At 39.5% G+C, this 11,795-nt stretch overlaps 1 protein-coding gene across 1 annotated transcript in view; it reads left to right on the top strand.

The window, feature by feature from the left end:
- Positions 1-1,186: 1,186 nt before the first annotated feature.
- Positions 1,187-11,795, top strand: part of LOC139712689 (cadherin EGF LAG seven-pass G-type receptor 2-like) — a 50,908-nt gene continuing 40,299 nt past the window's right edge. Inside the window, exon 1 of the mRNA XM_071624494.1 lies at positions 1,187-1,481. Coding sequence (XP_071480595.1) covers positions 1,187-1,481 — 295 coding nt within the window. The remainder of the gene's footprint in view (positions 1,482-11,795) is intronic.

Raw genomic sequence — 11,795 nt, 5'->3', positions numbered from 1 at the left:
TTTACTGTTCTTGCTAAGATATTTGGGTCAGGGTGGGAAAAGAAAAGGTTAGAGTCATCCGCGAATAATATGAATGATAGTTTCTCTGAGGATCTATGAAAATCATTGATATAAATAATGAATAACAATGGGCCTAGTAAGCTTCCTTGTGGAACACCACATGTAATCGTTTTATTTTCATATCAAAGCCGTTGACATGTACAAATTGAGATCTATTTGATAGGTAACTAGTGAACCACTCCAAGGCCTTTCCACGTATGCCATAATGGGATAATTTGGCGAGAAGTATTCCATGGTTAATCGTGTCAAAGGTCTTGGAGAAGTCCAAGAAGATACCAATTGTGTGTGAAAATGTGTCGAGTGCGTGTGTGACTTTGTCGATAAGGGCGAGTAACGCGTGTGTTGTGCTGTGATTTTCCCTGAATGCAAATTGAAAGTTTGAAAATATGTCGCAGGTTTTAAGAAAACGTACTGTCCGGATGTACACTATTTTTTCAAGAATCTTAGAAATGGAAGATAATAAAGATATGGGTCTATAATTACTGGCATCATCCTTCTCCCCTTTCTTATAAATAGGAATTACTTTCATCTTTTTCATCAAACTTTCATCTCTTTCATTCTCTTTCATCAAACGGTGTTGGTATAATTCATCATGTTTATACTTGAACCACTTCTCGATAACATAACAACACTTTGCAAAAGGACATCAGTTTTTGTTTTGGTAATATCCTGGTCTGTTATTTGTTGTACATGTTGTTGTTTTTAATGTGATGCTAGCTGACGTTGGGGGCACTAGACAAACTTGTCCTGGTACGCGCAGGTTGATGACTTGACTTCAAATGCCCTTTTCGAGTTGGACAGGTAATGAATATACAGCGATTGCTGCGTACGGTGCTCCCCATTGGTTCATGCTGCATTCGTCTTTCTACAGAACTCCACCTCTCTCGTGCGCCAACTGCGGTGATACATTTAACTTTCGTGACACCGACCTTCCAGAAATCAGATATCAGTGGTGCTGAACCGACAGTTTTCCTCACACGGGAACTATAACAATTTTCACGGGATAATATCTCTCTGTCGGTCTGTTGAAGATATTGCGAATAATATTCATGCAGGTATGACGTTCGCGAGAAACCAACGATTACTTTTACTATGTGCTCTTCTGGCTCTGATCGGGATTTTGCTTATGGATGTACCCGGGACCTTGGCGGCAAGAGGGGAGAGTACGAGGGGTGGCGAGGCGAGGCAAAGGGGTAGGTCGCAGGGGCGGCCGAATTCTGTCAGGTCCGGAGACGATGAGTCGTCGTCGGAAGCCTCGGCCAACGAGGCGATGACGATGATGCGCGATGACGCGTCGAGGAGTTCCGGGAAGATCCGATTCTACAGGCGGACGTACTCTGCTTCGATTCGGGAGGATGTTCCGGAGGGTACCTACGTACTGACACTCGACGCTTTCTTCAAACACCAACGGATTTCTACAGGTATGTCCAAACACTTGCTATGCGCCATTTCATCCGAGGGGGTCTCTCACACTTCCCTGATTTCATGCACAGCTTCTTACAGATTAACGAGCAAGGTAATTTTTGTCTATCTCTGTAACCTGATGGTCAGTGAAAAGTCTCATAAAAAATGAAAAAAAGAAAGAATGTAATATCTAGAGTGGATCTAGAGAGATGACAGTTTGAAAAAAAAAATGTCAGATTATTGTTTAAAATGTGGTGAAGTATGTCATGTTTTAACCAGAGGTCATTGACCTGTGGAATTCGTCTCGAAAGCTTGGAGAGATCCGCAGCGAGGATTTAAGATTGTCGTATACAACCCATCGATATTGAATGATAATATGTTCGGGGAGGTCACCTCCCTGTTATGTTTCACTTTAGAAGCCAACCATCGACTTTATAAAGAAACAAAGATTTATGCTATTTCTTCTTTGCTATCGACGTATGTTCTGAATTTAGATTTGTCCTTGTATGACACCCGTCTCTTCACTTCTACGAGATAAAGTTGGGAAGGAAATGTGATTGAAAATGTCCCACTCAATTAAGTTCAGCTCCCGAAGGCATCTGCTTAACAAAGTAGGGGAGAGGAGAGACTGATCTTCCAACGGAATTTAAATGCCTAGATGGGGCACGCAGTGAATAAATACAACGAGTGGTTGTCACGGTTAGAGTGGTATCCTGTCTTTTGATCGCTTGTTTCTTCTCTACAACAAGGCGGCGAAGAGATTCGATCGCCTTTAATTCGCGTCCGGAAGTTACGCGCGGCATCTTGGGAATGCTTATCATGATTTTAACACGCATCAATCATTTATCGCATCAGTCGCACATCGCGCGCCCCGACGTGCCAGGCGCAAGACGTGACAGCTGACGGTCGACGGTCGACTGTCATCCTCCTTTTCACCCTCACCTTCGACCTCGTGCTCATTTTTACACACACTAACGAAACATGGAGGTGTCCTCCCCCTTCTTATCGTTTTTATTTTTGCTTATGACAATTACATGTACGATTCTTTTTTTTAGGAATGACATTCATCTTTTATTGAGTTTGCTACAAGCGAAAAGGCAGTTTTCTTTAATAAGATAATGTTATTAATTTTTGTACCATGTAGACAAAATGTTTTGTCTTGTCGACGATGTTAACAACATTCTGAGGCCTTTGAAAAAACCCTCGGTTATGATCACTTTTCTCTACCCTCTCTCTCACTCTCCATCGATATCTCACTAAACTACCAGTTCACCTGTTATTGCCATCTTAAAGGGATGGTAGGCCTATAGTTTTAGTCGAGATGGGTCTTCATTTTTCCAACTTTGTGTGAGAGAGAGAGAGAGAGAGAGAGAGAGAGGGATAATGAAAAAATGTCTTACAAAATAATATGAAAGAGCATACAATATTATTAGGAATTCAAAGTTTATTGGATGAAAATTGGTTTTGAAATGGCTGAAATATCAAAACAAATAGGCCTAAGACAATCGTAAAAAATCATCCTAATAAAAAGTTAGACCCACCTTTTTGTTAAGATCGATTTCTTTCACTCTGTTTGTGGATATCTCAGCCATTTCAAAACTGATTTTCATCAAATAAATGTTGATTTCCTGTTAGAATTGTATGCTCTTTAACATTGCATTTCGTGCATAGATTCTTAGTATCTCACAAAAATTTAAAAGCTAAATCCTCATCCCAACCAATACTAGTATACTACTTCTTTAACCATCGTCGTCAACTTCGTCACGGTCATCTCTCTACGTCATTGATGGTATGTATAGCTAAACGAACATGCACCACAAGTAGCTCATCCACAGACTAAAGTCGATTCAGAAGCATCTGGCGAACGCGCATTCCAAGATTGGTCTGATATTGTTTTCATAAGAACCACGCCCACTTTAACAGTGCAGTATCGATTGAATGATCTTTTCTACATGCAGTGATTGGTGAAGACGAATATTTAGGTGATCCGAGTATCCTCTCGGATCACCTTCTGTTTGTGTACGGATTCTTTCTTCTTCTTCTTCTTCTTATTATTATTATTATTATTATTATTATTATTATTATTCTTTCTCCTCAAAAGTTGTGTAGAGGTTAGCTCAGAAAGTCCTCTGCCTATCAATTTCAAACTTATACCATATACTGTATCATGTCCCAAAGACGACAGATCTACAGTCTACTTTTGAAATTGTTTGATAGCCACATGGTTCAGTGAATACGTGTAAGGAGGTGTCTGTTCATTTGTAACAAGAGGGACATTTCATGAAAAGTTCTGTCAAATTTGTCGTACAAATATGCTCTCAGCCAGTCAGATGCAAGGATTTCCGTAGCTTTTAACAGTTTGTCCATAAAGGAAAAGTCTGACAAGACGCTTCATTGCAATGTCCTCAGATAACGACTGTCAATAGGGAATGTCGGTCAAGATGAACTATAGTAGTCTCGGTGCCAGGCTTTGACTGATATAATCATGAAGTGAGTTTTCTAGCCGTGCAGATATTTGATATGGAGTTCATTCATTCAAGCGTACGGTAAGTGTGCCTGGTTGATATCGTTTGCTGACTATTATTGCTAGTCACAAAGGTGTGTGTTTCCCATTGATCTCACTCAGTAAATGTTACTCTACTAGTCAATCGTTCAAAGACCCACCAGTGTCCACAGAAGAGCGTGGTTATGTTTGACTTCAAAATACATCTTATATTTCAACTCTGAATACTACTAGTAGTAGAATACTACACTCATCATCATGGTCACACTTAGAACTACACTTGCATGGTTTCAAAAGAAACGTTCTAGTCTCCAAAGTCCAGTTTGAAACTCTAATTTTGATAGACTTGATATCAACACGTTCAAGGATTATAAGTGCTGTGATCGAAATCAGCAGAGATAAGCTTAATCCTAATGTTACAGAGTGCCATCATACAGAGGCCCGGAATATAAGACACTTTAAAAAAGAAGAGCTCCTCTGTGTGGGGCGGAGAAATGTCTCCTGTAGGGTATTAAAAAATCTCACGCCGTCTGGATCGAGGTAAAGTCGTCCAGGGTACTAGTACTACAGTGTCAACGGGCATCACTGAACCGTACGTGCGTGGTCCTGGATCTATTTTAAGGCAGGGTGCTTGTTTTAGGATCTATCCTCTGGTATGATCGTGGATGGAAGTTTAATTCCTTCCTCCTCCATTAACACTCTTTTCCAGCCGAACGTGACTGGCTCCTCAGACAGGCAAGTTGAGAACATGGGGAAACTACTCCGTGATGAGACTGGTTATTTTCCTTTCTTTGCTAACCCATCTCATGCAGAAAGGCGCAATCGGAGGAATCGTTCGGGATAGCAAAATGATTAAAAAAAAGGTCTGAGGATATGCATACGTGCGTGGTGAATGCATCGACAAGAGAGATAGATGGGGAGATTGGACGGAGAAGGAGAGAGGAAGGTGGGGGAGGGAGGGAGGGGGAGAGATTGAGAAGGAGAAAGGGGAAAGAAAGAGGGGAGATAATCAAGACACACATAAAAAGAGCGTTTATAATTGGGGTATTCATGAAAAAGAAAAAGCCATAAAAGACTCAAACAATATGCAAGTAAAGACGATTGTTGCCTTGCGAGTATATTGATAGATAGATTGAGAGATATAGGCAGCCCTATTATGTTCATGGGTAGATATATGAATAAGATATAATATAAGGGTATGTGAGTAATATCTTTCATTCAAATATAGATCAGTGGAATTTTGTATGGATTCGTTCGCTTTGAAATTACCGCTAAAAAAACCCCGTCTATTTCAGCAAACCTAAAACACACACACACACACAAACACACACACCCACACACACACACACACACACACACACAGCGCAACGAATGTGTAGCCACGATTGTATGAACTGAATAATTGCAACGTTTTCTTTCACACTTTGCGAAGATTGAAACAGGAAAAATAAAAAGGATCTATAATGGGTTTTTTTCTCTCTCAATATGGAAACGATATCACATTTCGTTCAGGCCTTCACCTAAATACCTTTCGCAAATACCGCAGAACGTCACAATCAAGGGTCTGATACGTAACATAAATCTACCACGGTTTTCACTTCGATATCATTATTCTCTTTCAAGCACCAGAATTTTGAGAGTTATTGTTTGGTAGTACAGTTATATTGCCATGCAATGTAATCTTGCGCGGGTCAGTGAACGGCAGACAATTATAATAAACCTTGATGCTATAATGGGCCCGTGAGGGTAACGTTGCCCCCTTTGTAAACTTCGGAATTTTATGTCACAGTTCGTCTGAAATTGAAATTGTCGCTGTCAAGAGAGGCATGAATCAAGTTCTAGTGCATCCCACCCAACCTGTCAACGACGAGGAATGAAAATGTAATTAACTCTGTGTTCAGTGTACAAGAATCATAACGGGGAGGGGAGGGAGGAGTTTGTTTTGAAAGAGGTTCATCTTCGCTCAAGAAAGACCAATAAATCGAGATTTAACGGGATGACACATCCTTATGATTAGTTAGAGCTGGAGAAGTGTCTTAGCATTTAATTCAGTTCAATTCAATTCGCTTCAATTCGCTTCGGTTCAATTCATTTCAATTCACTTCAATTCAATTCAATTCAATTCAATTCAATTCAATTCAATTCAATTCAATTCAATTGACAGCAATAATAATTTGACTGTTGTAACTTCTGCCTCAGTTGTGAATGATAATGATAGTAATGATAATGACGATGATCAAAATAATGATCATGATGTCAATCATCATAACTAGGCCTACAGTGTACAATCTATTTGTTAGTGATGCTGATAAAAACGATTTTGTCGCTTTCCATTTGTAATGCTGGCTGATGTGGACTGCCTGCTATGGCTGGAAAGGTGGAGAAGGGGGGGGGGGGTCATGCATCTGGCGCCTAAAGATTTGATATTTGTTAATCGTCTTTCTTCTCAATCTTCCTATGTCTTTTTCTTACTTCTTACGTTTTATCACAAAGAGAGACAGGTAACTAAATAGGTCGAAAGACAGGTAGGCCTAGATAATTATTATAGATAGACAGATAGTAGATAGATAGGTAGATAGATAGATAGATAGATAGAAAGATAGACAGAAAGATAGAAAGACAGACAGACATGGATGCCGGGATAGATAGATAGATAGATAGATAGAAAGATAGATAGAAAGATAGACAGACAGATAGATAGATATATAGACAGATAGATAGATAGATAGATAGACAGATAGATAGATAGATAGACAGATAGATAGACAGACAGATAGATAGGTAGAGAAGGAGAGGAAAAAAGGAAGGAGGGAGGGAGGGGAGAGAAAGAGAAAGACAGACTGACAGACACACACACACACACAAACAGATAGTCAGTCATGATTGTGACCCGCTTCTTGCATGGTGAAAAAATTTGTCAAGTTTGTCACAACGTTCGTTGCCTCGTCGTTCACTTATGTCCCACCCAGCATGCCAAATAAATTATTAATTTTTAGTTGCGACCTTCTGTTCAATCCCGTGGAGACATACCCCTTCAGATGATTTAAATATACTTGAGACCTTTTATATCAGTTGGAGTGACATCATGTGTTTGAAAGAACTTTATTGTTTATTTGTATGTTTGCTTATTAGCTATTCTGCACTGACCTGATAAACCCATGTTCCATTTTTATTCTTTTTAATTAATTTTACTCATTTATTTATTATTTATTTATTTGTTTATTTATCTATCTATTTATTTAACGCTTTATTTATTCATTACTTTATTTATGTAGAATACACAAGGAATTCATAGACTGCATATCTTCCCTTCATTCGGGGTAAATGTTCTGCTAAAATTCCTTTCTTTGGTGGGCAAGTTTCTTTCCAAGCCACTTTGAAATCGTGCGTTTACGCTGTAATATTTTGTCTAAAGGCAAAAATGGCGAGACTCCAAGTGGGGTCGAATCGTAGAGGAATTCACCCACATCAATCACAGTTAACTAGTTGTATAGTGACATCGGCATTCCTCACTTTTTCGATTCTAACTGTATAGTGACTATGCCGGACATATCCAATTCACTGCATAATTGACAGAGCGCTATTATAGCAGGGCTGAACTTAATTTCTTTTTCTATTAAAGTGAGTGTGCTTTGGATCAACCGGCATAAAATCAGCCAATAAAGAATACAGATACAAAAAGCAATGGTAACCATTGTAAGCTTCGTTTCTCGTGAGAAAGTGACGTTGAAGAACCAAGAAGTGATGGACCATTTAGAATACATTGTATATCACTAATTACTTTAGACTTGTTTTAAGAATTATGGATTTCAACAGAAATTCAGACTGATCGATAGTTTTACTTTGGCAGTAAATATCTGGAGATAATAAGAGACTTCCCAGCTCTAAACCCTTCGATAAAATATAAGATGTACAAGTGGAGTGATTTTAAGATTTTGTCCCAAAACGTGGAAACTTACTATTCTCGTATACTTTAACAAATAGTTTCAGCGCAATGACAATAGTCCGCGCAAGTAAAACCACGGTTTTGCTGAATCGTATCTGAGCGTGAATATTTACAGATTTATCTTTTTACACGGTTTCTCGGATGTAGCTATGCTACCTGGCTTCAAAGACGGATTTCAGCATGTGATATCTACATCGCTACGTGATGACTAACAGTGACCGCGCCGAATCACTGGCGTCCTCTAAAAATGAGCTCATAATCTTCCATATGGTATATTCCGCAAGTTGATGACCCCCCCCCCCTCCCCCAATTCCCATCATTTTCCCATTTTTTCGCTCAATCAGCAAAGAAACGGCAGCGGGAGTGTCAGGTTTGAGCTGATCTCGATCATCATGAAAACATAGTTCATCTTCCTACCCCCACCCCACCCATGCACCCCGTCCCACCCTTACCCTGTGCCAATGACTCTCATGTTGTTTCGATCCGGTGACACGAAAATTGTATCATGCGAGTCTGTCGGAGTAAAATTTCTATGCCTGGAGCTATGTTGAGTAAAGCAGAGAGAGAGATATAATAAGATTTGAAAACCTTCAGTTATTGGGCCACATGATAACACGCATGTCGTGTCTGGTTCCAATCGTGAGGCTCCTATACGTCAGTGTGATTTGATTTTCTTCTCTATTATTTGCCCTAATCAGTCTCCGATATCCAGCGTGAAAGTTTAATTTTTGGGTTATACGATACCACCTTGGAAATATAGTCCTTTTCGCTAACGATGAGTTCGTTCACGTGAAAGTAACAATGAATAGCAGAAGTGCTATGCATTATGATTTCGCAAAAATACAGGCAATTACAAAAGACTGCCACCAAAAAGCGGACCTTGACTTGTGAATCTAAAATAAAAGAAGAAGAGAGCACTGTCATGCTTTCAATTTTCCTTTTTTCCCACTGTCCCCAAAGATTTCCTTGTTATCATATGCATGTTTAGTCGCTGCCATCATTCAACGTGTTTTTGCGCAGTCATCATTTACAGGCAAGCAACAGGTACGACGGTGTCTCTGTTGCCATGGCGACGAAATCTTGCGCCGTCTAGCGGTCTGTCTGTCTGTCTCACCTGCATACCAACACAACTGTATCACTAACCAGAGAGTTAGCGTGGCTTTTGCGGATGTCGCACAGGTGTTTACCATGGTACGAGTGAAGCGTATGACCGAAGGGTTAGTCTCTTTTAAAGACGTGAAGAATTTCCCAAGATCCCGTTTTCACTAATTTGTAATTTAGGTCTACAAATTGGACTATACGTAATCACGACTTTGTAATCTGTAACCTTTTGTAGCCCTTTTCCTTAAAACAACAACAACATGGTTTGCTTTGTTGTTGTTTTTGACATGTTGTTGTTGTTTTTGAAACCAAAGATTTCCTCGACATGATACCCCTCAATATACATGTAAACTTGATTATAAGTAATAAAAAAAAGTGTAAGAACAGATCAAGTGAATTAATGACTTTGCACACTTGGTCTGCAGCGGAATATATTCACGGATGTGAGTACTTTAACACAGCGACGTGTTAATGTTGGTCTACACGATGTGATGTTATAGATTGGAAATATCTAATCATCACAGAAGTTCTGCATAAAAGAAGAAGAAGCGTCAAACAGGTGGACGATGGTTTATCATTGTTGAATGATTTCTCAATCATTGTTAACATAATGTTATATCACCAATTACATCTTTTATTCGAGGAGACGTACCCTAAGTGATGTTGCAAGGGTTGGTGTTCCAAGATATTGGGGAGGGGGGGGGGGATGATGGTGGTGGCGGCGGATGATACATCCGCGATCAGCGTCCAAGTCATGCTCGCTTCACCGAGCACGAAATTGCGTCTGATCCCATGTCGAACATAGTTTGCAGGCAAACTATGTTGAACATAGGTCTAACGGCGACAGAAAACCGTCTGGAAACAAACGGCATACTGTTATTTAAGTGTACAAAACACGCACAGAAAGACAGACGGACAGACAGACAGACAGACACACACACACACACGCACGCACACACACATGATACATGGAGATGGCTCTTTTTTTCTCAAAGCAGGCCTGCTAAACATTTCACGGATGAAATAATTCAGAGGGATAGCTGATCCTTCTTTACACGAATGATGCGACTGTCACAACCATCGATAAAGGCACAACCTCTTAAAGAAACGGAGTTTAAAGTTTAAGTTGAATATATATAGTGAAACGCCAATTCACTCAAATCTTTCTTTTATCCAAGCGTGATATCAGACATCCTCGACGACAACAACAAAACGAACGGAAGAAATGGAAGCAAAATCAGACGTAAAATGGGGGAAAACTTTGACATTCTTAAGTTTTCACAAAATAGTGATTTTTGTCACGAAGTGTATGCAAATCAGAGGGGGTGATTACACTACCTCACGACTCTTCAATTGGTTTGTACAAACATACTATTGATATCATGTTCTCGGCCAGACATAAGAATGATACTGGCAACTTTACAGGAACTAGCAATAGCATCATTGACTCATCAACATTAATGTGTATTTTGTGAATGAAATCGATTATGTCAGTCTGTGTAGTGAAAACATGAAATTTGGAATCTCTCACTTTCCAGTCTCTGTTTTCAACGAATCTTCAACCATTTGTGTGTTAAATTAAAGTTAGCTCGAACACGCAGTGGGTGAGGGGTCATTCTCTTGAAACAATACAGTGTGCGACCCCGTAATTAGGAAACATCCGTGTCCCTGTTACAGTTCGTTATTCCGAAGGTTTGTCATTCCGAAGGTTTGTCATTCCGAAGGGCTCGTTAACCTCCGTAATGAAATAAGGTTCGTAATTCCAAAGGTTCATTAGTACATGTATGTATGCACCTTCTTTTCGTTTCCCGGATTAACTTTCGGAAAATCGAACCTTGTTTAATTGTCGGATAAAGGCATTCGGAATAACGAACCACATTTCATCTTCTGAAAAACAAACTCCGAAATCACGAATCTTACTTCATTTCGAATTAACGAATCTTCAGAATAAAGAAAACCACTCCGTGTTTCCAATGCATGACGATAGGCGTTCTCTCACCTAGTACGCTATGACTGTTGCGCTGACAGTCGTTTGAATCAGCGACCCCTATTTGCCGAGTTACCCTAACCTTGCGCAACAGGTTGTCTCAAACATTAATTAGTATGGGTAGGTTTCATGTTCTATCGAAAATCGGCGAGAGATATAGTATCCACGTTTTGCTACAACGCTGTTCTACAATAAACAAAGGAGAAAAAGGGTAGGAAAGCAAGTTTTCATTATCGCTTATAAGCAGGGAACATATTGCAAACCATAAGTACATCGATAGCTTAGATGAAGTACGACTCAAATTGCAAGTTGAAATTGAGCATTTACATGAACTTTTACCGTTGTTGTCTTTTACTTGTAGAATCAAAACCTTCACCCGTGAGGCTATCATTGCTAAATCATTATAGCTAAACAATGACTTCATGCGAAGATTACAGTTCACTGTTTAATTTCACGTCAAGAATAGGCTTTGTGAATAGTTTAAAGTTCGGATCGAAATGGCATAGCTTTGACGGTAAAACCTTCACACAAATCTTCCTTAAAGTTATCTCTAAAAGCTTCAAAAGAAAAGAATCAACAAAAGCCATCACACAAGATTATGATTTTCATACATTTTTAGAAAAAAAAAACCACTATGTGACAGATGAAAGGAAACAAAATGATTTAATGTAATATGCATGTAATTGGCAAATATCCGCATGTGAATCATCAGGAATTCATAGTGTCATGTTTCATGTGGATTTCTATTCTCAATAGTCAGACCATTATAACGGAGAGGTTCGAAGGACGCTTCT

Source organism: Diadema antillarum, unplaced genomic scaffold (genome assembly GCF_040938485.1).
Source record: "Diadema antillarum isolate AM-2024a unplaced genomic scaffold, OU_Dant_1.0 scf00000042, whole genome shotgun sequence".
NCBI lineage: Eukaryota > Metazoa > Echinodermata > Echinoidea > Diadematoida > Diadematidae > Diadema > Diadema antillarum.
The sequence above is the reverse complement of the archived record's forward strand: the minus strand, read 5'-3'. Positions and strand labels throughout refer to the sequence as shown.